Source organism: Talaromyces atroroseus (assembly GCF_001907595.1).
Source record: "Talaromyces atroroseus strain IBT 11181 chromosome Unknown scaffold_5, whole genome shotgun sequence".
Lineage (NCBI taxonomy): Eukaryota > Fungi > Ascomycota > Eurotiomycetes > Eurotiales > Trichocomaceae > Talaromyces > Talaromyces atroroseus.
This window is the reverse complement of record NW_017971437.1, coordinates 1413521-1441123: the sequence shown is the minus strand read 5'-3', so window position 1 is coordinate 1441123 and position 27603 is coordinate 1413521. Positions and strand designations below refer to the sequence as shown.

Sequence of the window (27603 nt, the reverse complement as noted above, 5' to 3'; positions counted from 1 at the left end):
TCCTCCTGTTAAACCCGATGATAGCCACCAGACAGCGGATCGCGCGCACAAACACGCCAGGATGGTCAGAACAACCATTGCGTGTTCAAGGTGCAGGTAAGACACACAAAACCTGGCATTATTCTCCGTGTATCTCATCAACGGCTTCTAATTCGGGCTTTCTGCAGACGATATAAGGTCAAATGCGTCCATCCAGGAACTCCGCCCTGTCGAGGATGCGCAAAAGCCGGCCTCGATGCATCCAATAGCTGCGTCCTCTCCAGGCCCGTCGTGACTAGAAAGAAAAAGTCGGTGTTGGGGTCCCTTTAGAATCGCATGCACAATGCTGATATTCGATTAGACAGCAGCCGATACCGCATGCCTCACGGTCTCGGCAACAGCGACACTCTATTGATGTAATATCACCAGATGATGGATCCAGGACAGATGAATACAACGATCAACTGCATACCCGCCTTGCTGTTAGTGATTGCATCCTCGACCCTGCCCTCGTTCTACGGGCCGGCACTATCTTTAAGGACAAATTCCCCGAGGTTCCCTTTCTGCATATGTCGACTTTCAGGAAGCTAGTTAAATCAGTGGGTAGGCATGGGGGAAACTCCGGACCTTCGCCTGCTCCAAGCTCTGCTGGATTTGGCCGAGCAGCTGGTCTTTGTGCCGCCTTGCTAGCAATCACGCTACCTTTCACTGATCCACAAGCATCACGAATTCAGTACGTCAACATAGCAAAGGAAACGATTTCGTTGGATGAGTCCATGGATATATACACGGTGCAGACACTGATTATACTAGCAATACATGAATGGGGCAATGGAAAACCACGCCAGGCATGGATATACAGCGGCATGGCAATTAGAAGCATGCAGCTTATAAGCCCCATGGCGGATTCGGACAAGTGCACAGAGCTGCAACAAGAGATCTACAATCGGACTTTCTGGAGTTGTTTTGTTCTGGATAGGCTGATATTTTGTGGTAAACCTCAGCCACCAGCACTCCCACTCGCATCGGTAGACACTCATTGGCCGTCGAGAGAGACGGATTATGCATTTGGGCTATCTGGCGTCAAGTGGTATCCCAATAAGACAGTCGGAATCCAGTCTACCTCTGTGGTCGAATACGTTGATGGCTATTTTTCCTTGCTCGTACAAGGCGTTGATATCTGGGCTGAGATCCTGAGATGGATAGTTAGTGGTGGAAGACGGCATCCAGATGTTGTCACGGCGAGAGAGACACCTTGGTCGGAAAGATCACACTGGTGGAGAATGTATCAGAGACTTGATAGCTGGAGACAACGGCACGGAAGTCGGATTCGTTTTCCTGACGTAGGTGTCGACGGACACGTTTCACTCCGGGGAGGAGACGGCGAGGCATTTGTATACATCAATCTCATCTACCATGTGAGGTGAGAACAGCCACCCTTACAGCAAGAAAGCCACATCTAATCATGGTCCTTTAGCATATTATTTTTATGCCGCGAGTACATCCCTTTCCTGCCAACTCCGGCATCCCGGCCTTCCGGACCAGTCGATCCTCCACTTTTGGATGAACCGGCTCCCATAGGATGGTGGGAAAATCGTGCCAGTGAGCTATTTTTTGCATCATCTAACATTACTTCACTTCTTCATCAACTCAAAGAAGAAGGGACACCTCTGATTACCCCATTTGCTGGTTTTTGCGCCTTTTCAGCGGCGACAATGAACATATATGTCGCATGTTTTCCCCAAATGAACCTCGGACGAAGCCAGGGACGAGAAGCTGACGCGGGGCGTGATTTGGCTTATCTTGATGAATTCCAGGAGCGCTGGCCTATGGGGGCCGGATGGTGGGCCACTATTCAACGAACTAAGGATCTAATCCAACGAGCGAGTGTAGATTGGTCAGGCTTTGAGGGCAAAACGCGTGCTGACTTTGTGAATCTTGAAACATCTATCCACGACTGTACGGGGTTGTCCCCCAAGAATGATGAGCATTGTCCAGAGAACGACAGGGCTCCTACCGAGTCTGTGAATGATCAGGTTACGCTGAGGTTACAGGAACCATCGCAGTCTAACATAGCTAGTAGCCAGTCTTTGTCAAATCCACAAGCAATGCCTGATTGGCACGAACTGTGGTCTCTTTGGGGTGATCATAATTTGGCACCATTTGGGGTCGAAGGCAGTTCGTATGAGTACTCTCTTGCATTCCAAGACGGCAACATGTCATTGAATTAATTAATCGGGGATATATTACATCTTCGACGTTCAGCCATGGATCGACTTCTTGCTGTATATCCTTACATATATTTATTGATGACAAACAAATATCAATCCCCAAGATCGCTCATATTGCTTTGTCTGCTAATCCAAAAAACTTCCCTTTTATTCCATATTCCATCTTTCAAATTCGAACGCTGTGCTTGAACTATGTTACCCAAGGCTTTACAGCTTTTTCGGCAACTTCGTATGCTTGTTTCAAGACAGATACTAACGTGAACAGCTCGTTATTGGAAACAGTAAAGGGCGGCGCGATCAGGATATGGTCTCCTTCAATTCCATTTACTGTACCAGTACCCGGATAAAATGCCACACCGAGTTCGAAGGCAGTCTTTTGAACCATCTCACCAAACGCAATGCCCTTCTTGAAAGGTCTTTTGCTGCTTCGATCTTCGACAAACTCCAATGCCCAAAACAGTCCCCTTCCCCGGATGTCACCAACATATTTGCAGTTAGTAAATGCATCCCGTAGCAAAGTTTCAAGATGCTTTCCAGCTTTAGCACAACTTTCCACCAAGCCGTCTCGTTTTATGATATTTTGCACCGCAAGTCCCGCAGCGCATGCTACTGGATGTGCCTGGAACGTCTGGCCGTGGTTGAATGCAGAAGTTCCTCCTCTCAGGACATCAACTACTTTCTCGCTAAGCAGCATAGCGGAGACAGGGACATAGCCTCCCCCCAGACCCTTGCCGATAGTCACGATGTCTGGAACAATACCTTCCTGCTCGAAAGCGAAATATGTTCCGGTGCGTCCAACACCACACATAACTTCATCCAAATGAAGCAAAATGCCAAATTCATCGCACATCTCGCGAATGCCTCGGAAGTATCCTTTTGGCGCCGAGGTGCAGCCTGATGTCGCCCCAACTACCGGTTCAGCTCTACAAAAGAACCTCATTAGACCCTTTCCAGATGAAATAAACATTCAACGAACTGGGGGTGGGGGTGTACCTACATGAAAGAAATAACTTTCTCATGGCCAATGCGAAGAATCTCCCGTCGAAGCTCTTGGATTAGCCTCTCGGAATACTCTTCTTCAGTCTCGCCGCGTCTTTGATACTGATATGCATACGCCGGGCTGACGAACGACACGTTCGTGGGCAAAATGTCATTGTAAGGCTCTTTTCGGGGCAGATTCGATGAAATCGTCATTGCACCCATTGTATTTCCATGATAGCTTTGTCGTCTTGCCACGAAGTGGCATCTCTGCAGCTCTCCCTTCTCCACAAAATATTGTCGAGCCGCCTTCAGCGCCGCTTCATTTGCCTCGCTTCCGCTACCAACCAGATACGCTTTTGTAAGCTTGTGCATGTCGCTGCTTTTGGAGAGAAGCAACGTCGCGAGCTTCTCTGCCGAGCTGGTGGTGTATGACATTGTGTGCACGTAGCTCACTTTCTGCATCTGCTCTACCGTTGCTGCAATAACCTCGGCATTTCCGTGCCCTATGATGGCAACAGCAGCTCCGCCGCATGCATCCAAGACTTTTTGGCCGTTGGGCAGGTATAGATAGTTTCCTTGGGCATGGGTGACTAAATGTGGTTGTTGGGTCAGTGATCGGTGCAATAGTGCTGGATCCTGGACCGCGGGCGGCTGGAGGGCCATATCTTCATGCGAAGGTTCTGTGCTAGAAGCTGTCTCGTTTGTAGTGGAGGAAGCCATGGTTGAAATTTACTAAACTCAGTCCGTCCGTATCGAATCGAACGTCGGAAAAAAAGGTTAGTCCAGTTAGGGTATCAGATAAGGTGCTTCAGTAAGCTACTTTTGATTGCGTACCAAACAATGGTTATCCAGCAGAGTCTTCATTCCTCTTTAAGCGACATCGGATATGAAAGAACAGAAAGAGATGAAGGTAAAGGATACTTGTAATGCTCGACGAGCGAGCTTATGCATGCACCAAATTTTGTAGACTTGTGCCGATATTAGATCGTGTTCACAAACCCGGTCAGATCGGATTTACGAATTCGCTCCACAACATATGCCTCCAAACTGCTGACTGTTATCTTGAACTCACCCAACAGGGGACTTTGGCATCTGTATGGTCGAACGATAAGCATGATGTGATTCGTTGTGTTGCTGTAGAGATAGCACAAAAATCTCCGGGTTTGAATCAGGTGGAGCTCCTTTTCAAACCCGGGATGCGACGATTCTATGATGTGAGCTGTCTTGATATGTCGACGGCGGATTATGATGAAATGCTATTTGAAAGTCGTGGGAAAGACATGTATATTCACTAGATTTATAAGTAAGATGTCCACAATTTGTTTGGGAACTGTGGTCCTTTAATGTACTGCCACGAGTCTTCTTATCCAGTTCCGGCTCCTCCGCGGCCATAGCTAGAACTCCGCCAACTGAGAATCCGATATCTCGACCTTCATATCAGTGTACTTAATCTATCAACCAAGAGCAAAGCGATGAGTCTTAGTCGTGAGGCCGCACTTAAATACCCAACCGGGCCATCGCCCACTCACCTTCTCTTTTGTTCAGCAATTCTACATATGAAAGCAACCTTCGGATGTGTCCATTTGGATATTGTTAATGTACTCACATGCCAGCTCGGAGGACTAATTCTGCCAGTAGTTCGTGCTTGGTAGGACTTAATGAGCCTGACTCGGACATTTTGATCAGCCAGCTGACATGCGGGAGAACTGCACTACATGTCTCCCACAATTCCCAGCCATGACCTTGTTGATGTGTTCTTTCGTTCCAGGTGTTAGAAAAGCTGTAGTGCAACATTTGCAGCGCGATATCTAGGTTCATTGATTGCTCCGTCGGTGACATTCTTGCCCATACGGTAGACTGGATGAGACGATGAATTGATATAGCTTTGTGTGCAGTCAACCTGTTCAACAAAGATGCTTTGATAAGTCCACTCACAGCGTCACCGAAACTATGTATAGTAAGTAGAAGAATTTGGTTTGGGGATAGCTGTTTGCTCACTCAAATTCATCGAACAAAAATTGCAAACTCGCTTCGCTAATACCGCTTCTTTGGTTGGTCAGAATCCACTCAAGGATACGATCAGGGTCAAAGAACACAAGCAGGTTAAGCAGACTCTTTGATTCTTCACTAAACAGACTCTCGAACGAAACATCCCACACGGTGTTTAAAGTATGTGCATATTGAATAGGTCCTTCAGATCTCGTGAATATCTTTTGAGATCATTTTTTATAGAGACGCAAGAGCTCTTCAGAGGAATATCCGCGATTTTTCATAAATTCACTGATTTGGGCCATGGCAAGGGGGAAACCACCAAGCAGCTGAACCAAATTCCTGGCTGCAGCTGCATCATTCTCTGTGGAGGGTTCAAGACCGGTCAAAGAATGTAGAACGTCAACGCCTAGCTCACCAGCAAAGCACTGCAAATGTATAACAGTAGAGGTTTTCTTGCTCGCAACTAATGGAGACCGGCATGTGATAATCACAGAGCCTCTAGTACTTGCGGGCCATAGTTGTTCTAGAACTGCAGGATGCTCAACATTATCAAAAATCAGAAGAAAGGTTTTTCCTGACGTATTTAGCCAGTCTCTCACTTTCTGGATGGACTGATAGTCATCCTCAGCGGCCTCTGTTTTTTGGTATCCCAAGCTTAGTCGCAAAATTAGACAACGCTTGAGTGATCTTTATTTGCGTTTCAGCTGGGATCCATATTCTCACGTTATTGCTTCAATCGTATCGGAGACATGGGCTTCCCTGGCTAGGCGTATCATATCCGCAGTTTCATCAACACGCCTTGAGTATAGCTGAATATCCGATATGACGTCGGAAAAGTCATTGCTGAATTTCAGCCACACATTACGGCTCCTTTCAAATTTTGAGAAGAAGAACTCTCTTCGTCAAACATACTGCCGCAAGTTTAAGAAGCAGGGGAGTCCAAAGAGCCATACCGCCATGTGGACACTCTACTTCCCCTCTGATGATATAAGAAAGAGCAGATAGGAGTAGAGAAATTAAATATTAACAGTGTCTGTATACAAAATACAAACTCATGCCTCTAGCCAATCAGAGTAGCTGCGATAGGTAGATATATATATATATATATATATTACCGAGGTAGCATTCAAAAAGAATGTCCACACCTAGGCAGTCCCACATAACCTTCAAAAGGACGCAAGTACTATGTACCTACGACTCGGGGTTCTGGACAATATTATTAAATCGTAACCCATGATTGGCTCAACAGACAAATAATACCTCTCGCTTATTACCCCGCCCCTGAAATTGTCTGCCCCCTTTGACCTTCGTTACTTACACACTGACACAACGCTTTTGCGACGAGCCAACATGTCTATCACTCACATTGTTCTCTTTCAATTCAAGTCAAGCACTGATAAGGCGACTATTGACAGTGTAAGTGACCGTATATGTTTATACGCAGCGAACCAACGTCCGAAAGTGCATATTGACACCAGCTCGATAAAGACCTGTAACCGCATGCTTGCTCTTCGAGAAAACTGTCTTCATCCACTCTCTCAACAGCCATATATAAAGGCCTCATCTGGTGGGCGGGACAACTCACCTGAAGGAATCCAGGTAAGTAATTATCGGTTTTAAATCCATCGCCCAGGAATACATTATGTATTTGCGATTTTCATGTGCTTTAATCACTGACTCTTCGCTACACTGGAAAGCATGGCATTACGCATGCCTTCGTGGTCGAATTCGTAAGTGAGGAAGACCGGGACTACTACGTTGAGAAAGATCCTGCGCATCAGGAATTTATTCGCAGCCTTGATGGAATAATTGAGAAGGCGCAGGTCATTGATTTTACGGATAGAGTATTTTGAAACACAGTCGAGTCTACTTTCAGATACAATGAATCCAGCAGACGGAGAATTTCTAAATTGAATTAGAGCTAGGGAAATGACACCACTTTCCACATTGTGTCCTTCCCACGTACAATTTTTTTCGTCCATCTAGAGACGCATTGGGTTGCTTCTGTCTTGATATACTCATGTGATGGTACCAGCCGAATGGTCTATCTTAAGCCTGGATCCATTACTGTAATCTAGGGCCACTTACTCTCAGTTAACGTAATTATAACTCCTTGGCAGATTGACAAGAAGATACACGAAACGTTAGCAATGTTATGAGCACGGCAAACTGTCGGCAGGCAAAGAGGCTCTCCTTCTTGGATATGCTCATATACGTTAGCTTCCACTCTCCGAAGATCTCGCTTGCTTGGACACCAGCTGTGTTCCGTGCTCAGTGTTACTACAAATTCCATCCACGCTCCTCGAGGTGCGGCAGTAGCTCGTAATGAAGTCGGCTAGGCATAAGCAGCCACCAGTGGGGGCGGTTTCCCGTAGCGATTGTGCCTCACTCTCTCATGAAATATTCTGTCTCTATCGAAGTATTAGACGTAAGAAAAGTTGGCAGTTCCATTTACTTTCCATTGATGGCCTATCTACGTAGGTTAGGTAATCGCTGCAATACCTGATCTTCCGTACTCCCCGTTTTCCTGTGAATTAATGTAGTGATTAACATCTCGTAGGCATACATTATATGCTAGACCTAGTACCTAGATAGTTTGCTTGCTATCAATCACCACAGTCTTGTAAGATGTACCCAACGAGAGGCCGCGCATTCCTGACACTCCCTAATGAAAGTAATAAAGGAGGGCAAGAAATATAACAGCGACGACCCCAGCAGCTTTGTACATTGTAGTCAAAATAGTTGGGTCAAAAAGGTACACTACACTGGAGCAGGAAGAGCTAAGAGAATTAAGCACATCTTTCCAACCAACCAGCAGAAGAGTTCGCCCTACATTGCCCTCAGTTGTTGGCTGCCCTTGTCTTCTCGTTAACTATGAACATTTCCGTCGCGCTTGGATATAAAACTAAAACGCGATGCATGAAGTGGCAAGCCTGCAAAGCCTTCCTGCGTAAATGTTGGTGCTTTAGTGTTTACCTGTTTTCGTCTCATATCACAATACGATGCCCTTTCCCATAAGTATAGAGGTGTTACATTACAGATCCTAATATCCACACAAAAGACAGTTCCTCAGACAAGAAATAATCCGAAATAAAACAGAGATGGCGGACTTCTATACGCTCATTGCTACTATTACAACCAGCTAAGATTAGTCTTACCGGAATAGGGCTATCGATTGTCACATGATTCATATAGCTTAGTTATTCGAAGACAAGAAAAAAAAAACCTTCATTTTGCATATTGCACAATATTGGGAAATTAGTACCTCCAAACAAGAGCTAGCACTTCTAGTGTGGCTCTCATATCAGCGAACTATGAACAAACACCTTCCATATCCTCCAACACTCCCTTCAACTGCTCCACATTGTTTGAATGGCCACCAGCCGTGTTTGCCGCCCATCTCCTGTTCAATTCCTTCACTGTCAACGCCGAATTTTGATTCACAGTTTCAACTGCATCAATGATGTCTACCGTAAGGCCATCGGGCGCACCATCATACAGAGGGATCGGTTTCGTCGCCACCTCAATGTCGCTATTAGCTGCCTTGAATGTTGTCAACTGGGCGTTTCGGCGCGTATTTCGAATGGCCTGAATGTTGAGCTTGAGTAAATTGGCATTGTCAGGGGAGGCAGTGGCAAAACTGATGGCAACGCCCCCAAGCTGGGACAGGAACTTGCTGTAGTCATTGCTGGCGCCAGGCAACGCAACTCCCGGTTTTATTTGTCCCGCAAAATCTCGCCCATCGGGGCCTTTAGTCGATAGAGCTGAGGCTGTCCGGTCCATGTCGGGCAGTGCTGGGTAGGATGTCGCCGGGGCGCTTCGTGTAGGAAGGGAGCTAGGATTGGCAGCTATATAGCGGAGGAGTTGATCCAGGGTACATGGATTGCGACCTGTGCCTTTGCAACCAGTTGCAATCTTCTTCGGGGTCCCGCCGTTGAGCTGGCAATCGATGGAGTACATGTAGTAAATGAGAACTCGTTCGTAGCCTCCAGGAACGGAGTATGCGCTTGTCTGCGCGATTCCAAAAAGGAGGATGAGAAGAGCGATGAGACGCATGGTGAATTATGGCAGCACGTAGAGACTGACACTGACAATTCTACTATGCAGTACAAAGGGAAGAAGGCAATTGTAAAACAGTGTGAGTATCTCACTGTCCCACGGAGTCGGACGCTGCCAGTAGAGGCATGACCTCGGGAATTATATCGTACTTTTATCGTGCCATTGTTACCATTAAAACTTTTGAAAGCAACAACAGCATCTCTCAGTCGACTTCCATTTCCTCAGCACAATCCTCAAAACCAGCTGGTGGAACGATGTCACGTCAATTCGCAACGCTGACCGGGGATGGCTGAGCCGCAACTAGGGTAGGCCAAGCGGATGCTAAATAAGCTCGAGCCTTGGCCATTTTGTACATATGTATCCCGCTGCTGCACCTTAAAATTGTCCTTTACGTACATTTCCTTGGCTCATAAGAAAAAATCCGCCCGCTTGATCATCTACGCATCAAGTAACTTATTACTTTCACTTTTGACAAATTACCCCTATCTTGCCCCAATCCTGCCAACATCTCGACATGGCAGATAACTCCTTCAGAGATCGTTTGAGGTTACTGGCCTTCAGTCTTGGCGAGGCCAGGGATGCTCTTTGCGGCAAAGCTGTACCTGTGGCTCTTGGACGCAGAGTCACGCGTCTTTGCGTGATCCGTGGTATTCGATACTACGAGCAGTTTGCCGAGCACCCAGACCTAGAACAACTTAGGCAATATGTGCCAGAGATCTCCCGTGCCTTGAACGCTCGCGCCATTATGAGCAACAAGATCCCCTCTATGCCTGAGGCGCGAGATAGACCCTACTGCATCTGGCATCCTCAGGTGGCATCACAAGACACCTACAGGAAGCTGTGGCAGCAGTATCCTGATATGTCGTATCAAATTGCCCGCGCGTGTGCCGTAGCCAACTACGTGGAGTTGTACCTCGAGATGAATCTGTTGCCTGATGTCTCTGTTGCCGAGGAAGCCCGCGCCAGCGGGTCGCTGGAAATCTACGAAACAATCATGCAAAATCCTATTAAATATCGCATCATGAATGATTACACCAGAGAGATTACAATGCAGAATCCACAACCGGCATGTTTGAACGATGATACAGCCGTCGTATCTACTCTCGATATCAAACAAGCCATCCGGAAACCCCGAGGCGAAGAGATAGAACCTATTATTGATGGAGCAACCATAGAAAATCTCGACAATATGTTCGAAGATGAGATGGACTATCTCATGCCGTTTCCCGGGTTCCATGAGAATGTGTTCAATATTACAGAGGATATGAACGTGGGGGTGGTGGATTCAGATGAACCACAGCTGAATTACCTACCGGAACTACTCTCCCAACCTCTTCCTATTGATTTGCCACAGGGCAACAAGGACATTTTGATTCTAATGGCGGCCTACTATGGGAACATCGAAAGATATACCAGACTGCGTCGTCCTCGCATGATTAAAGGGGAGACAGGGTGCCTTGTGCGAGGCATATATCACAACTCTATGTTCGCCCTCTGGTGTGGGACCCAGAGTATACCAGAATGGCCCGCCAGCGCGCATGTCACGAGCGCCATACATGCTCGGATGATTATGAACAATGACTTGAGCCGTATCATAAACCTGAACACGAGGCAACCCTACAAAGAATTTCTTGACCGCATGCCATATATGATCTGGTTTCCTAATCCCGCGAATTCCAATACGTACAAGACTCTGGCCAGCACAGTGCCTAGGATGAGACCGTCAGTCTTACACGCAGCGGTCTATACAGAGGATAAAGCTCTCTTCGACTGGATGCTGGACGACCTCGGCGTGGCCCCGACCCAACCTGCTTATCAGGAAGCCAAGGTGCTAGACAGGGGAAGAGGAGGTGAGGCTTCCCACTTCGTGCGTCGTCTAGAGGCTCGCAGTCAAGAACTAGAGATAGACCTTACCGCACCTATTGCAAGTTTCAAAATGTACTCGGCAAAACCGCATCTGAGCAGTATCTTTTTAGCGAAGGACCTGACGCCGGATGCAGTTCATAGCGCGATGGAGGATTGGGGGTTTTACGATGGATACATAGTTGATGCCTCCGAAGTGGAGTTGTTTGCATCAGCACCTGAATCCTGGCGGCCAGACTCATGGAAAGTTGAATTAGACTACGAAGCGTGGCCGAAAAGAGAAAGCACTCAAAAGTAACTTAGAAGCATTAATTTCCTGGTAATTGAAACTTTTTGTGACTGCTTTTCAAGTCAATCCTAGGACAAACATGTTATGGCGGCATTTGATCTATGAGACTATAATTTGACGGGCTAATGAATCCTCTACAGTGGTCCTAGACAAATACATGAAGCCAAATGCTACTGTGTTCTGACTTGGACCCGGCGAACAGGCTCGAGGAATCAGCTTCCAAATTATCAACAAGATACATCGAGACGCTGATTGATCACGAACTTGGGCAAGTAGTATTGCCAAGCATTTGCACGTAGTACTCTGGTATATCCATCATTATAGTATCAACTGATCATGGCCGCTACTCGTAGTATTGGATCCTTCGGCATACTTGGCAGTGTCTGGGGCAAAAGCCAACGACCCACTGTGAGACTGTTTGTTCCGCGTGGAATTTTCGGTCTAGACAAGGGTCGGAAAGGTACCCCTGTTGTCTTATTGCCATGTAACGTGTAAGATCTTGGTAGATATAGAATTGTCGTTGGATTAGAGGAAAAACGCATCTACAATGAGGCCGGCTCTTGGCATGCTCAGCCATGTCGCCTCGACTATATCCAAGTAAACAGTAATTAGAGTATTTAGTCTATTTCAAACACTTTCGGTGGATATCTAATTCTCATTGGGTAGAGGAAAAAGTGCATTTGAGAAGAGGCTGAATCTTGGCGTGCTTAACGAAGTTGCCTCATTTATCAAGATCAAACTTAGCAACAGTTTACATGGTGTATTTAGTCCGTGTCAAGCATTTCCAGCTGAAATGCCGAGATCCGATGTAGCAGCACTCGTTCCTTGTAGGAAACTCTCATGCATGGTTATCCATGAGTACTACGTTGAAGTTATTGTTTCATTTCCCTTGGAAGGTTCTGTACTTCTCCAGCTGATGAACGCTTCCCACTATGTATGACTTGCCATATAAAGACACCTTTGTCCCAAGCATCTAGCCTCCTATTTTCAAGGCTGTACTCTTACAGACGCGACTTGGCCTCTGGCCTCCAACACGTACAACATGAGCTACTCTATCCTATCAGCCACCATATGGCTTCTCTTTTGTTTTCACACTGTGTCTGGCACTTTCTTGTCCCAGATTGAGCCTTGTCCTGACTATTGCGGAGATAAAGACCCGAAAGATTGGACTGTCTACTCGTCATTGACGCCTCTAAGTCAGTGTAACCAACCAATTCTATTCGACTTCAACATTCACACTCCTGTCGACGCGAACACGGTCTTCAAGTTGCGTGCTTGCAATGCTGGCGATGCCTTGCCTTCGTCTGTGGCTCATGTGGGTGAAAGCAACCCCATAAAGGCCGCCCGCTCCATTGCAGCTCCCAAGAATGTATCTGTCAGCAGCTCTGGCACGGCTACAGAGGTGCCCTTTCAATTGCTAGTTGGGGGGCCTTCAGCATCCGCAGCAGCTGATGATTACACAGCCATCCTCTCTGCCGTGCAAAAACGTCTTCAGAGCCAGGCGAAGAACGAGACGGGTGCAACTATTCTATTCGGCTACTCCAACGGCGTTGCTGTTGGCATGTTTGTCGGGGCTGGCATCGATCCTGCCGCAGCTCCTCAAGTTTTCAAACACCTACTTAGCCAGCAACCGGAAAGCGAAATGGTGGTCCAGCTCTGTGGTAATAGCCGCACAGCAAACTACGTCTACGGCCTGTCTGTCAACACGAATGGCGACGTTAGTTCAGTTCAACAGGATGTACTCAGCTGGTGGAATGCCGAGTGTGTGGAGAAAAGCTCTTCTGATATAACCAGTGATTCCTTCAAGGTCAACATGGTGGACCAAAGCTCCAGTAAGATAATTTCTTCGTCTGTTAAAAACACTCGCAGAGACGGAACATGTGAAACCGTCACTGTGGTCAGTGGCGATTCTTGCGGAAGCCTGGCCTCAGAGTGCGGCATATCCGCCAATGACTTCACAACCTACAACTCGCAGCACACTGATCTCTGTTCGACCCTGGCCATCGGAGAGAAGGTATGCTGCACATCAGGCGGGTTACCCAACTGGCAGCCTTCAGCCAACTCGGATGGAACATGCGTAGTGTACAACGTTCAGCTGGGCGACAACTGTGCTGCCATTGCGGCCAACTATGGATGGCAAATCAGCGACCTCAACGACTTCAACGACAAAACTACCTGGGGATGGTCTGGCTGTGACTCACTACCCGCGGGCATCGCCATGTGCGTTAGCAAGGGAACTCCCCCTTTACCTGCGAGTGTAAGCAATGCCGTGTGCGGTCCCACGGTCCCGGGCACAACACAACCTGACAACGGTACTGCCATTGCAGATCTGAACCCATGTCCGCTTAACTCCTGCTGTGATATCTGGGGTCAGTGCGGCATCACAGAGCTCTACTGTAATCCTGAGAAGGGCCCTACTGGGAACCCAGGAACAGCTCCTACGGGATCATATGGTTGTGTATCAAACTGCGGAACGAATGTTACCAACAATGGCTCTCCGCCGTCCAACTTCATCTCGGTTGGCTACTATGAGCAATTCAATTGGGACCGCGAATGTCTAAACATGCGAGTTTCGGATCTACAGGACAGCTCTTACACTCACATTCACTGGGCGTTTGCTGGGGTAAATGATGACTTCTCCGTCAATGTTACAGATGACGGTAACCAGTTTCAAGACTTCCTTAAGCTCTCGGGGGTTAAGCGCGTCGTCTCCTTTGGAGGCTGGGGATACTCGACTGATCCGTCGACTTATGCCACGCTACGCAATGCCATGACAGATGCAAACCGGGATACATTTGTGGACAATATCAAGCTCTTTGCGACTGTAAACAACCTTGATGGCATTGACATTGACTGGGAGTACCCTGGTGAGGTAAGCAGCTAACTAGCCCGTTGCCATTTCTAGATACAGGTTGGTGCTAATGTCATCTCCTTTCCAGCCGGATATCCCAGGTATCCCGGCAGGTGAAGCATCCGACGGACCAAACTACCTCCTGTTCCTGAAAGCATTGAAAGATGCGCTCGGTGATGACGTCTCACTATCAATTGCTGCACCGGCTTCCTACTGGTACCTCAAACAGTTCCCTATCAGTGATATGAGTGAAGTGGTTGACTACATTGTCTACATGACGTACGATCTACACGGACAGTGGGACTATGGCAACAAATACGCGCAGGACGGTTGTCCCGATGGTAACTGTCTCCGAAGTCACGTCAATCTCACCGAGACAGAGTATACTCTCGCCATGATCACCAAGGCGGGAGTGAACGCCAACAAAGTTGTTGTCGGTATCTCGTCGTATGGCCGCTCGTTTGGTATGACGGACCCAAGCTGCACCGGTCCTGATTGTACTTTTGAAGGCGAAGTCGTAGATGGCACTGGGGGCGGTTCGACCGCAGACTTCGGACGATGCACTTCCACTCGTGGCTATATCTCAAATGCCGAAATTAACGAGCTGATAGTAAGTAATGTCGCCAAGGGTTGGTACGACGACGGCTCCAACTCAGATATGGCCGTTTGGAATACGACCTGGGTTGCGTATGAAAGCATTGACACTCGCACCACCCGGACCAGCTATTACGAGGGTCTCAACTTTGGTGGCACCATTGACTGGGCTGTTGACCTGCTCAGTTTCACCGGCGACGATGGAGACGAAACTGATCCGGACACTGATGATAGCGGTGATGGCAGCTACCCCTTGCCGGATCTGTCTTGCTCTGACACGTACGCGACACTCGACGATATTCAAGCTGCAGCCGACTCAATCCCATCAATTTGTGCTGCCATATACATGGTCCAGGCTCTGCAAACCATTTACACCAATGCCATGACTCAATACGATGCCCTGATGGACAAGGGGTACGACGATAAGTTCAAAATCTATGCAGGCGTTGTCGTCGACCACGCCGGAGACTCGATGACTCAAATGATCTACGAGAATGGAACCAAGTACTTTGATTGTATCGTAGCTGAGATGAACTTTTGTTGCTCTGACTGCGACTCTTCAAATGGCGGTTGTGACTACTGTCGTAATGACACTTCGGGCTGTGCGGAATCCTGCAACCCTCGCTACGGCACTTGTACTCCCCTCAAGCGCGATACATACGCTCGCCTAGACGATGGCTTGTTCGCCCGTGACGTTAGACTCATTCCTGGATACTCCCAAGAGCCCGAGCCGTGCCCTCCTGACTATTCAAAGCACGGCTATGGTGAAACTGACACTGACGGGACGCCTTCCAATTCAATTTGGTGGAGTTTCCAGGACGACAACGCCACGGCTCAGTTCTATGCGGACCTTTACTCCCAGACGGCTATTCCAAAGAACAAAACGTCAATCCAGACCCACGTTCGCTATAACAATGATTGTGCGCCGTCAGCGTCCCTAGGCGACGGTGATAACTGCTGGAACCTCGGTGTGGATTATACCATCCCATACGTTCACAACTATACAGAGTCCGATGTCATCAACCCTAAGGACGTGGTGACGGCTGCTACAGCGAACGCGACCGACCTTCTAGGCCAGATCGCCGATGTCCTCGAGTCTATGCAGAGTGGGCTATATGATGGTGATTTCATGGACGTTGTCGATTCCATCTCTATCCCCATCATGATGATCAACTCATCCATCACAGAAATGGCGACCATCGAAACCGTCGCTGACGAGATTACAAAAGAGAGGCGTATGGAAATTATCATGGCCTTCTTTGGCGCTGTCCTATTCCTGGTCCCTATTGCCGGAGAGCTCATGGGCTCTGTTGCAGAACTGGCAGAGATTGGATCCATCGTCTCGGCTGTTGGGAGCGCCGGAAATATCGCCTTTGACATTTATTCAGTTGCTAGCGATCCCAACAACGCCCCTCTCGCCATTATGACGGCCATTTTTGAGCCCCTGGCCTTGCTAGATATCGCTAAGGTAGCTAAGGCAGCTTCTATCAGGAGAGGTATGTCTGCCACGGATGTTGCCAAGCTAGGTAACCAGGTCAAGCCTATATTAGACAAGATTGACTCCATTAAGTCAGCATCTGCCTGCGTGCGATAAAAGACGTGATATAAAAGGAAGGCTTCGACCAACATGTTTACCTTGCTTGAGTATAGAGTGTTTCCCTAGGATGGCCTATAAAGGTTTCTACCTTTCGCATATAATTCGGTTGTAGATATATAAGTCAGAGTCTCTATGCAAGATCTCTTATGCATACAAAATACATTCTTTTTTTTCATATGTGACAATGTAACATCTTCTGTTCTGTGATGCGGCGACTTGTCACTTGCAGTCCTTATATACGCCATTTCACGCAACTACAACTAGAGCATTGGCATACAAAGGGCTTTTTCAGGCAAATTTCAAAGATGCCGTACTAACGAATTGCTCCTCTTGGTACCTATATACAAAAACTAGTTTTCTCACAATAACCTTAGTTTTATACCTTGCTAATGTCCTTAGCCGAGAGGATAGGTATAAACCCTTGCGTTTACGCTCCTGTCAGCCTACCGAAGTCATTCTCAGCTCAACCATATTTTTCACAAATCCCAATCCTCATAGTTGTGTTTATACGTAACGGATATCTCCAGCAATTCTCCCCTTCCTAGCCAATGAGTCGAGCGCGTTTGCGACACTTTTCGCGGCAATCGAAGCTACTATGATAGAAATCACCCGGCATCCATACTAAAGGAAAGGAAAGAAATAGTACGATCGTCCGGCGTGCGGGTTCGACTTCTATCAGGCGGAGATGACAGCCTGTTAACGCAGGCTATTGAGAATCTTGCAGCGCTTATGGATGAAGCTGCTGTTGAACATCACAGGGCAGACGTCGCCAAGGCAGTCCACGAACATGATGTGATCATGGCGGGACTGGGTGATAGTGCATCTACTTTCTGGATGCAGGCTTTCGACTGAAGTATGACAACAAGTGTATACAATAGCTGTGATTTTGCTTCAAACAGCACTCTTTATTCTGTATTAATGTCTAAGCACTATCTCCCAGCTATAGTGCTCCACCAAGGAGCTGATGGTCCTGTGTCTTTTCAAGCATCTGTCTCTCAAGTAGTATTAACTAGGTATCCAAATTGCAGTCAAACATATGTCCTAATCGTACAATACAATTTAGTGTAGAAGCTTGACTACACCCGTTTGATTTATTTAGTACGGTACCGTTTCAGAGAATAGTAATGATCGAGTTCACATGAATAGTATTGGTCGCGTGTAGCTTTTGTTTTAGCTAGCTTAAGGTAACTCGCCATACAATTTGCTTATGGCACAAACTCCAATGAATCCTTCTAAACTAGGAATCCCATGTGTCGTCCACCGTGGCTGTACTCACTCCACAACCCGTCGGCACCGTATAACTCTCGTTGTCACCATCTGCCCAAACAACATCCCCGTCACTTTCCACCAGAATATACTTGTACTCGAAAGATTCCCCTGCTGGCAAATTCACGGTAACAAACCATAAATGATCTTCATCAGTATAATCTGATGCACTCAACGCCACGGCGTCGGAGGTGTCCCACTCTCCCAGTTCACTGATTGAACCAGATAAGAACATGTTTTGTCCGTAGACTGTTGTTGCAATTAGGTCGAATGTCACTGCTACAGATGTAGGGGTAGCACAGGCAGTTGATGAAGTGGATGTTGTACTCGTTGTACTCGTTGTACTAGTAGTGCCAGTAGTTGTTGCTGCAGCCGTACTGGTTGTGACAGTGCCAGTGCCCCCGGTGAGAGTAGCTGGCCACGCCGTATCCGTCGCAGTGGAATAAGTTCCAGTAGCTGACGTAGCCGCACACGTTGCCGGCACCGAGCTTGCGCTTGTCTCACCCCAGGACGGAGGCATGATTGCATTGCGGGCGTTGTTGGCTGTTAGCAACGCAGCGTAGGACCACGTCAAATCCCGGGCAGAGAGTTGTAAGCCGTCGTCTCTGCTGAATTCTTCAGCCATAGAACCGTTGGTTGCTGCATGCGATTTCTGCAGTCCTTAGCAAGTTTAACTCAATTGGGGTTTAGGATTGATAAGCTATTAGTCTTACCACGATATTCAAGAAACCATCAGCGTAGGTGGTAACAGCGTCAACAATATCCACGAACTCCGACGTGGAAGAAGAATATGTTCCAGTCGCAGCCCCACTAAATACGTCTTCGAAAAAGGCCAGCGAGGTAGAGTCGATGGTGATACTTCCCTGTTGATTCCACTGGTACACCGCATCATAAAGCAATTCGGCTGCAGCCAGCGTACACAGAAACCACGGATTCCCGTTGTAATACGAATCCTCGGGGTATCTCCCCACGGCAGCGGCGGTGCCTTCCGCAGCATCATCGTTGATGGCATAAATATCTCTAAATGAGTCCACCACAACTTTATGGTTAGCTAATGCTCTCGAACTGCAGGGCTGAAACGTCGACTCGTCGCAGGCAGCATCAGGATCGAAAGTATGTATTGTTCCAAGAAGTGTATTCGCATCTTTCCCAGATCGGCTTGAGTCAAAGTTGGCTAGAATGTAATCGCCTAGCCAGAATGATTGCAGGAAACACAATATCTCGGGCGCTTGGCTCTCGCAGTAGGGGCAGGAGGAACCGACGGCAGAAGCAAAGGTCGCTCCCTCCACGAGGGCACGGTGCTGAACCGCAATTGTGAAGAAGGAGGAGCCATCTACTTCTTCCCAGAGATCTGAAATCTATTAGTATGAGTATATACGGGTTTGACGAAAGAATTACCGTAGCCGGTTTGGTTCCAGTATTCTGCCACGTAGGACAGATCATTCCGCACAATGGGCCATAGTATTTCCGAAGCATACTCCGAATAGCCATTATTCTTTAAGACCATCAAACTGCATTAGCATAGTATCTTAAGATAATCTGAGCGAGTATACTCACGATTAACCAGCCGCCGAAATCGATCAAAGCCGTAGCCCTCAACGCAGGGCCATCCCTCTGCGGCCGTCCCCATGCTGACGTGTACGCTGTCTCATCGACATTGAACTTTGGCTCAGCAAGTCCTAACCCGCCATTAGAGAGGCTTCCGGAGGGGTTCGAAACAGTTTGTATGTAGGCCTGGGAGTCGACGTATTCTTCAATAACACCCTGCAAGGAAGTTTCGCCATTGCGGAAAAGGTCGATTAGTACTTTGGCAGTCAACGCTGCATCCCGGGTCCAGGTATAGTAATCTACAAGCCCAATTAGCGCTAAGACTTTATGCAAGCGTGGTGTATTATTTTGCATGTATACAATCTGGATTGTCAGTGCTGGGTGAAGCAATGATAACACCGCTCTTGGCACTTTCTGCCCAGATCCCGGTTGACCCGATGTTGTTCTGTATAGCCTGCAGCGAGTATCCAGTTTCCGTGGCAAGCCAGGCGTCTAGAGCAGTGGTTGTTGTGGTTGCTTCACTTGCGGCGCGCGAGTGGACAACCGTTGAGGCCAGCCCGACATAGAAAATGAGAAGCAAGGAGATCATATTGACAATGCCTCAAGGAGGCTAGTTAGCTTGAGTTGGTGTTTGCTGTGCGTTTGATCTGACTTCATATGTGAGTCTTCATGAGTGAGTGATCTCCAGATCAACTGAGGCTACTTATACTTTTTCCCGCAGATAATAAGTGCTGCATCATGTTCACCGAAATAGATTGAAAACGTATGAGGTATCAAAATCAAGACAGATATAGACAAGTATATACTACTTTGATACTACGTTATTCCTTGTCACCTTTCATTTACTTCCAACATCTACAGATTCGAGGCATATTTGCAAGCGTAGGCTTGCGGAGTCAATGCGGACAATACTCCACTGCGGGTACTATTGGTACCCGCATCACACGGCGCGGCCCGCCATCGAGCTAACGGCGTTCTCTAGTGGGGCACCGTTTATTCAGAGTACTTTGAGAGAATCTACAAACACTCACTCATGATAATCAAAAGTTTTTCATTTGTATTCCAATGAATAACCTTAAGTTAACGTTAATCATATCCATCGTAACCAAAGTTTGCGTAGAAAACAAAAATCAGCAGGCATTTGCTTATCGTGTGTCAGTGTTTGCCTAGATTAGTTACCCCGTTGTTGCTCCGTCTCTAGCCGAAGCCAATCTATGAAGACATGTGAAAAAGCCGCTGACAGCTTCATGGACCCGCTAATTCTCCTCTAGCCCTAAATCTACGCGTTCTAGAAGACAGATGCTTAATGTATCCCGCTGCAGGAACGGCGCTTTGTCGGAGCAACATAGCCAATCTTCATTCAAGATTGAGCATTCCTCAAAACGTTACATGATTACTCCATCACTATCCCGCTAGCAAATGGCTGTCGCAATCCAACTTCGTTCACCGACAAGTTTATGAGGATAGAAAATCGTATCGCCGTCGTCTACAATACGTCATTCTGATAAAATGACGCATGAAGCGCATACCCTGAGAATATGCGTACTATACTCGCATCCCTGGTTCCATTTGAATGCTAAAATTTCAAACAGACTTTATCAGCTGCATTTTCGCTCTCATGGCCCTTGGTGCAGGCTTGAAGGCTAGCAACTGACAGGCTCGGAGACCTGCGGCACCTTCAGACCGAAAGGCACCTTGGCTAACTAAGAATGTCTATACCATCTCTTGGCTGGTGTTAGCAATTACCTGACATTTCAGAGGCATCGAATCAATCTTTGAACAAAACTTTACGGCAATTTATAGCGGTGAGTGGGGTCTGAGTGAGATAACTGCTCTACAACCTTCCTCATTGTTATCAGTAGGTATAACTACAAATTATTTTGTCCATCGTTGGAATATTTGATAGTTAATTGGGAAAATAAATGAAGGGGCCATATGTAGGTTAATCCCTCCCTGAAATCATTCGGACGATTTGGAGATTAACTTTATACATTCATCAAGTATCATTGAAGTCTGCTAGCCCCTAATCAACTAGAGAAACCAGAGTGGTAACAGATCAGCAAATCTGCACCAACGAATGTAAATTGGAAATCGGAGCGAAGTTGGCTATAACTATCATGGATGACAGGAAGATGGAATTGAGATAGTAGCTAAAATAATTTCTTTTTGTCATACCGAAAGCATACTCATAACTCTAAAACAGTGCAGACATGACTGCAGCCGAGAAAATTCTGTCCCCCTATTTACGCATGCTATGGTTTGTCCAGATGAACACTCCGCCTTGTAACACATAGAATTGTTGATTCGGCGATGAACTTCCCTCTCTCTTTTTCTGTTCTTTTCTGATATCTTTTTTAATATACCTAAATTCCTTCTCCCATTGCTATCTGCCGAAATATTTGCAACCTTGTCAGGAAGTGATCGTCACAAGAAATGACGACAAGCGGGAAAGGAAACATACCGGTGTCTGCATAAATATGGGTGACATCTAGCCCTCATGGGATAGGCCTGCATGCGCAGTATCGACTATTTCCATGCATGGTAGCTACATCAAGAACAAGAGCCGACAGAAGAATTGCAAATGGCTAAGTGGCATCTAACCCTGGGATACTATATTTATGGTACAAAACTAACTTGACTGCCAATCAAAGCAGCGGTAGAGACACAGGCACCGATTGCTACAATCCAAATCTTTTAACATGGACAAATTATCCAAAGTATACTCCTTTCTCGCATCCACGCTCATTCGTCATTTTGCAAACTTTTGGCGGAAATACAAACCTTGAAAACAGCAAGACTTTGGAACAACAATGTACCGCGAGGATAAAGTCGGTTTCTCGAGGGGATTTCTTATCAATGTCCAGATGTCCAATGATAAACTAAGAAGAGAGTAAAAGAATCTCTTTGCCAACCCGGCATTTTCCCAGATACAATGGTTCTGATTCAACTGTATATCGACGCAGCTTCAATATTGCCCTCACAAGCTATGCAAACACCTCTCCCCAAGCCCCGGAAACCGTGGCAGTGTACACATTCTATGTCATAAGCACACGACGAGCTCGGACACAAGTTCACGGATGATATGAAGGTTCTTTGTCTCTGATCTCTTGAACAGCTATTCTTCAAAGAATATCATACTCCTAAGCTTCCTTGACGCTATGAAAAGCTATAACTCTCAATTCGGCCAGGTAAATTGTCCTATTGGTGGGACAGGTGCGGGATTGGCTCCACTTATTTTTACTTGATTGGACACTAGTTTCTTCAGCTTTCGCCATAACAATTATCCGTGGCGAGGGATATTATCAAGGTACTGTTCAACATTTCGCCTCTTCAACCTTGATAATGTTAATATTATTGCTTCGAGGGCATACTTCAGTAATGGCTAAGGTGTAGCTAAGCATACTGCACCTCAACACAGACGTGACAACCAAGACGGATTATAATATCCCTTATTTTATTTTCTCCAATGCGACAATGATAGCAGCTATGGCGCAATACCAGCTATGGTGTATGCAATGAACATTTGTGGACTTATAGCAAGATTTGCAATCATTCTGCCTTATATTCTAGCTTTCGCCAAGGTTTGCCAAGACGATCGAATGATTCCATTATTTCTTGGTCAAGAGCAGCGGAAAGAAGTAAGAATCAAGCCTCCCAACGGTCGTCTTTTGTCGAACCGACTTAATGATTAGGCAAGTCCCTGGGATGAGAAGGCTAACGGCATAACTCCGCATTTCTTGAGGTCGCAGTAACGACACCTATCGCAGCCTTACGCGAATTTCAAATGGTCAGATAGACACTTAGCACCGAGTCTCCAAGTTTGAAAGTTTGACCAAAGCCAATTGAATGCCAAGATGGACGCGACACAAGTTTTATACTTTGGATACTGGAGAGGGGCACACTTTGCTATGCCGTATATCTCTCGCTAATACGATGAATGGACAGCATACTGACTGTGGCTTACTAGTAAGGAAAAAAAATGGCTCAAGCGACTTTACGTATTGCGTGACTGGATTCAGGAAGACTGTTGTTTAAAGCGACCTTGAACACTTAATCCATGGTTATTGTACTTTTTCTCTTTCTGGAACACGGACCTGCACAAAATCGGTCAGCAACGTGCTGGGCCTTCATTGACCATGCCAGAAAAGTCCGAATTGCTATTTACAACCTCCATTGCAGACGATAATGCAGGTAACACGAGACTTAGAAGGCGACTCGTATGGAAGCTTGATATCAGGTAAGGTAAGCCGCACTGAATAGCTCTGCATACCTCTTGAACCTAACCTGTGCGGGCAGGATTCTTCCACCGCTAGCACTCTTATACCTGGCGAACTTTGTGGACCGATCGAATGTCGGGAATGCAAAGATCTTAGGTCTGGCAGATGATATAAACATTACCAACCACCAATATGCAACTGCACTTTCTGTTTTCTTCGTTTTCTACGTCGTCTCGGAACTTCCTTCGAATCTCATCCTGAAACGGATGACGCCAAAATTCTGGCTTCCGTTCTTAGTTTTTGTCACCGGTATCATCGTCATGTGCATAGGGTTTGTCAAAACATATGCCCAGTTTATTGCCGTTCGTGTGCTACTCGGAATCTTTGAGGGCGGCCTATATCCTGGTTCACTGCTATTTTTGTCGACACTATATACTCGGGAAGAGCTAGCCCTGCGAGTTGGTATTTTCTACTCGGCTGCTTCGCTTTCCGGTGCGTTTGGCGGTCTACTTGCTCGAGGCCTCTCCGCAATCTCCGCGACCTCCACCATACATGGAAGTTGGCGTTGGGTAGGCACACCTCTCTGCATCAAAAATCTCCACCGCTTTCTAATTTATATGTAGATTTTTATAATAGAGGGCGTCATCACTAGTGCAATTGCCATTGTGTCGCATTTTCTACTGCCAAATTCCGTGGAGACTGCCTCCTTCCTCACACATTCAGAGAAGGAATTTGCAAAGAAACGTCTTGAACTATTTTCTGAAGCATCTGTTCTCTCATCAGAACCAGAGCATTTCCAATGGTCTGAAGTGCGTCGGGGGATTTTTTCGCTTCAGTTGTTTTTCACCGGCACCGTTTACTTTTCCATTTGTTGCGCACTCTTCTCTTTTAGCCTCTTCTTGCCATCGATTATTCAATCCCTTGGCTACACGGCAAACGAAGCTCAACTACTCTCCGTTCCCCCCTATGCCGTAGCTTCGGTGGTAGGTGTCGGAGTGGCATTTTTGTCCGATCGTATGCGAGTACGAGGAAAACTCATTCTTGTTTCTCTCCCGCTAGCTATTATAGGATATGCTCTCATAGCTCGGGTCTCCAGCAACGTGACAAAATATGGCCTAACCTTTCTGATGGCATCCGGTATCTATGGCTCAGTCCCACCCCTGTTGGTGTGGATACTCAACAACAGTGCTGGTCACTACAAGCGTGCCACAGCAGGCGCCATGCAAGTATGCTTAGCTAACTGTGGAGGAATTGTCGCTGCTTTTCTTTATCCCGACTCTGAAAAGCCAGCTTATGTAAAAAGCCACAATATTATTCTCGGCTTGCTTTGTTACTCGTGGATAAGGTAAGTTGCTAGTTATCCTTCACACTTTCCTATAACCTTGAAAGAGGTCAATAAACAAGAGCTAATTGCATCTAGTGTATTGTTTAACGTTTTACATGTCTGGAAGATCAACAAGGACAAGGAGAATGGGAAGTACGACAAGTACGTTGGGTCGGGAGACGATCGTGAACCATCATTTAAATTGGTGCTCTGAGACATGGTTTTGAAGCTAGTATTGTGCTCGGACAGTCCAAGGAATGTTGGCCCAACAAAGGTACCAGCTTGCAATAGGAATTGAATTTCAATTGATATAGATTTCCCAAGAATCGATGGCCTTTAGATCTTGAGTGAAGGAATGAAATCTATTGCTCAACCGCCTGGTCATAAACAATGAGATAGTACTAGCTTTTTTATTCTATATTTTTCTTTCTTTCTTTTTCTAGGCATCGCTATAGAAGTTTAAAAGTGATATTCAACATCCCTCAACCTGATTCAGTACGTAAATACTCAATCCAGCAGAAATTTGAGAGGAGATGGAAACGAGCATCGTTCAAATCGGCAAAATATGCATTTATACTGCAAAAACTGCAAGATACCAGGATCGACTCATCATCTAGATCAATATCTACCTAGGCATATTAGCCAATCCTACCCAGATCTGGATCTGGAGATCCTAATTCACGGATACCTAGGTACTTTTGTTCTCATTAACAATGATAAACTTGTCTATCACGGGTTTTTCGAAATGACTATGACCACATCCGCTTTTGATTTCCGCCAATGTCAGTGGTTTTGGATACTTATCAGAAATACGCTGTTAGTGGATCGGCCGAACTTCCGATACAAATGCTGGCTAGTTATATATATATATATATATATCAAGAACCGTGTACTACGTATGTGTCGGACATAGTAATACGATTACTAGACTGAGGAAGTTGTTGCTATAGAGAGAATATCTTTTCTCCCTTTCGTGGTTGGTAGTTATGTGATAAGAACAGATTTCATCTAGGTATATTATTCTGTCATGTTTTGTTTCTCTTCTGGATTTGCGGATGCTATGACCTCATCGCTAATCTTAGATCCGTACCTAGGCTGTACCTCGACTAGCACGCGATATATCCGCTGCAGCTCGGTCTCATACCCGAGTTACCCCACCCCGGGCCGACTTATCATGCCTGATACAGCTTAGGCTCGGTCGAAGCCTGCACCGAGCGACCCACAATGACCTTCCCGTTCGGGGCCGCTGCGACTGTCGCGATGACCTTCACTCGTTGTTTTCTCCGGTGAAGAAAAAAATTATTGCTTTGCTTGCCGTCGCTGTTCTTGGCTAACTAGTAAACTAATAACTAGAGCATTTGTAAATTATTAATAAACTGATCGCGCCTACCCCAAGGACATTTTTCCTTCCTTTCTTTTCTCTCCCCATTAAATCCTACCTTAATAACACAATTGTCACCAGTTGTATATACATTGCTCTTTTTTCACCGTCTTTGAAGGCACGAGCGTCGTGACAATAAGGATAAAGTTTTTCAATTATTATATTTTCACAAGTTACTGAGTTACAACTCAAATGGCAGCCCGGTCAACATCCCGTCGTTTCTTGCGATATGCAGCCACAGCTTCAGCAGTCACTGTCACGGGAACAGTAGGCCTCTACATGCTTCGCAGTCGTCGACCTCTCGACACTGACTACTCGAAAGCGCCATCCTTCCTTGCCAGTCCACCGCAATTCCCGAAAATCACCTCCCGCCTCGAACAGATCGCAGCACTCAAAGAAAGTGCCAGCGCAAACCCTGACGATGTCTACGATTTGCTAATCATCGGAGGCGGTGCGACAGGAACAGGTATTGCGCTTGACGCAAGGACGCGCGGACTCAAAGTCGCCCTGGTCGAGCGCGACGATTTCAGTAGTGGCACGAGCAGCAAAAGCACTAAATTGGTCCACGGTGGTGTGCGATACCTCGAAAAGGCCGTCAAGGAGCTAGATTACGAGCAGTACAAGTTGGTGTGCACAGCGTTGAAGGAGCGTCGGTATTTCCTTGACATTGCTCCTCACCTGTCGAATGCATTACCGCTGCTGCTCCCGATCAAGCATTGGTGGGAGGCACCGTATCTATGGATTGGTACGCAGCTATACGACCTGCTGGCCGGGTCTGAAGGGCTGCAGTCCTCGTACTTTATGCCACGGGCGAAGGCTCTGCAGGAGTTTCCAACGCTGGATGGGAATAAGATGGTTGGTGGACTGGTGTATTATGACGGCCAGCACAATGACTCGCGCATGAACGTGTCATTAGCCATGACAGCCGCGCTGTACGGCGCAACAGTGGTGAATCACATGGAAGTGACGGGCTTGGAGAAGGATGCAGCCGGAAAACTGTGTGGTGCAAGGGTCAAGGACTGCCTTTCGGACGACAAGGAATTCGTGGTCAAAGCACGTGGTGTGATTAACGCAACTGGTCCATTTGCGGATGCCATCCTACAGAAGGACCAACCCTCGATGAAGGAAATTGTCATGCCAAGCAGCGGTGTACATATCGTCTTGCCCGAGTGGGTTGGCCCGAAGCACCTCGGCCTCATAGACCCGTCGTCTGATGGTCGTGTCATCTTTTTGCTACCATGGCAGGGAAAAATGGTGGCGGGAACGACGGACCAGGCTTGTAAAGTTGAACAAGAACCTATTCCAGAGGAGGAAGAAGTGAATTGGATTCTGCACGAGGTCAACCGCCTCATGGCGGAGAACGTACACCTTAAACGTTCTGACGTGTTGTCGACATGGTCCGGTAAGTCGGCCTTTCTTACCCCCCCCCCC

General features: G+C 46.9%; 9 protein-coding genes across 9 annotated transcripts in view; 6 read left to right on the top strand and 3 right to left on the bottom strand.

Moving 5' to 3' along the window:
• Window positions 1–61: 61 nt before the first annotated feature.
• On the top strand, window positions 62–2210 carry UA08_04957 (hypothetical protein; the record flags this gene model as incomplete). Its single annotated transcript, XM_020267285.1, has 3 exons — window positions 62–96; window positions 341–1402; window positions 1457–2210. The coding sequence occupies 3 exons, from the start codon at window positions 62–64 to the stop codon at window positions 2208–2210; spliced, it is 1851 nt and encodes a 616-aa protein (XP_020119886.1).
• Window positions 2211–2400: 190 nt separating this feature from the next.
• Window positions 2401–3911, bottom strand: UA08_04956 (hypothetical protein; the record flags this gene model as incomplete). Its single annotated transcript, XM_020267284.1, has 2 exons — window positions 2401–3133; window positions 3208–3911. The coding sequence occupies 2 exons, from the start codon at window positions 3909–3911 to the stop codon at window positions 2401–2403; spliced, it is 1437 nt and encodes a 478-aa protein (XP_020119922.1).
• A 2622-nt stretch (window positions 3912–6533) lies between these two features.
• UA08_04955 (hypothetical protein) lies at window positions 6534–6992 on the top strand (the record flags this gene model as incomplete). Its single annotated transcript, XM_020267281.1, has 4 exons — window positions 6534–6599; window positions 6729–6782; window positions 6881–6913; window positions 6951–6992. The coding sequence occupies 4 exons, from the start codon at window positions 6534–6536 to the stop codon at window positions 6990–6992; spliced, it is 195 nt and encodes a 64-aa protein (XP_020119921.1).
• Window positions 6993–8495: 1503 nt separating this feature from the next.
• On the bottom strand, window positions 8496–9239 carry UA08_04954 (hypothetical protein; the record flags this gene model as incomplete). The annotated part of the gene is made up of 1 exon (XM_020267280.1): window positions 8496–9239. One exon carries the CDS (start codon window positions 9237–9239, stop codon window positions 8496–8498), a length of 744 nt encoding a protein of 247 aa, XP_020120104.1.
• A 517-nt stretch (window positions 9240–9756) lies between these two features.
• On the top strand, window positions 9757–11403 carry UA08_04953 (hypothetical protein; the record flags this gene model as incomplete). The annotated part of the gene is made up of 1 exon (XM_020267279.1): window positions 9757–11403. The coding sequence occupies one exon, from the start codon at window positions 9757–9759 to the stop codon at window positions 11401–11403; it is 1647 nt and encodes a 548-aa protein (XP_020119928.1).
• Window positions 11404–12436: 1033 nt separating this feature from the next.
• Window positions 12437–16433, top strand: UA08_04952 (hypothetical protein; the record flags this gene model as incomplete). The annotated part of the gene is made up of 2 exons (XM_020267278.1): window positions 12437–14266; window positions 14334–16433. The coding sequence occupies 2 exons, from the start codon at window positions 12437–12439 to the stop codon at window positions 16431–16433; spliced, it is 3930 nt and encodes a 1309-aa protein (XP_020119930.1).
• Window positions 16434–17673: 1240 nt separating this feature from the next.
• On the bottom strand, window positions 17674–19839 carry UA08_04951 (Glucoamylase; the record flags this gene model as incomplete). The annotated part of the gene is made up of 5 exons (XM_020267277.1): window positions 17674–18354; window positions 18416–19053; window positions 19101–19197; window positions 19260–19549; window positions 19611–19839. 5 exons carry the CDS (start codon window positions 19837–19839, stop codon window positions 17674–17676), a joined length of 1935 nt encoding a protein of 644 aa, XP_020119929.1.
• A 3547-nt stretch (window positions 19840–23386) lies between these two features.
• UA08_04950 (hypothetical protein) lies at window positions 23387–25005 on the top strand (the record flags this gene model as incomplete). The annotated part of the gene is made up of 4 exons (XM_020267276.1): window positions 23387–23487; window positions 23547–24036; window positions 24091–24812; window positions 24888–25005. The coding sequence occupies 4 exons, from the start codon at window positions 23387–23389 to the stop codon at window positions 25003–25005; spliced, it is 1431 nt and encodes a 476-aa protein (XP_020119925.1).
• A 1359-nt stretch (window positions 25006–26364) lies between these two features.
• Window positions 26365–27603, top strand: part of UA08_04949 (Glycerol-3-phosphate dehydrogenase, mitochondrial) — a gene marked incomplete at both ends in the record, with an annotated part of 2088 nt that continues 849 nt past the window's right edge. The window contains one exon of the mRNA XM_020267275.1: window positions 26365–27574. Coding sequence (XP_020119924.1) covers window positions 26365–27574 — 1210 coding nt within the window. The remainder of the gene's footprint in view (window positions 27575–27603) is intronic.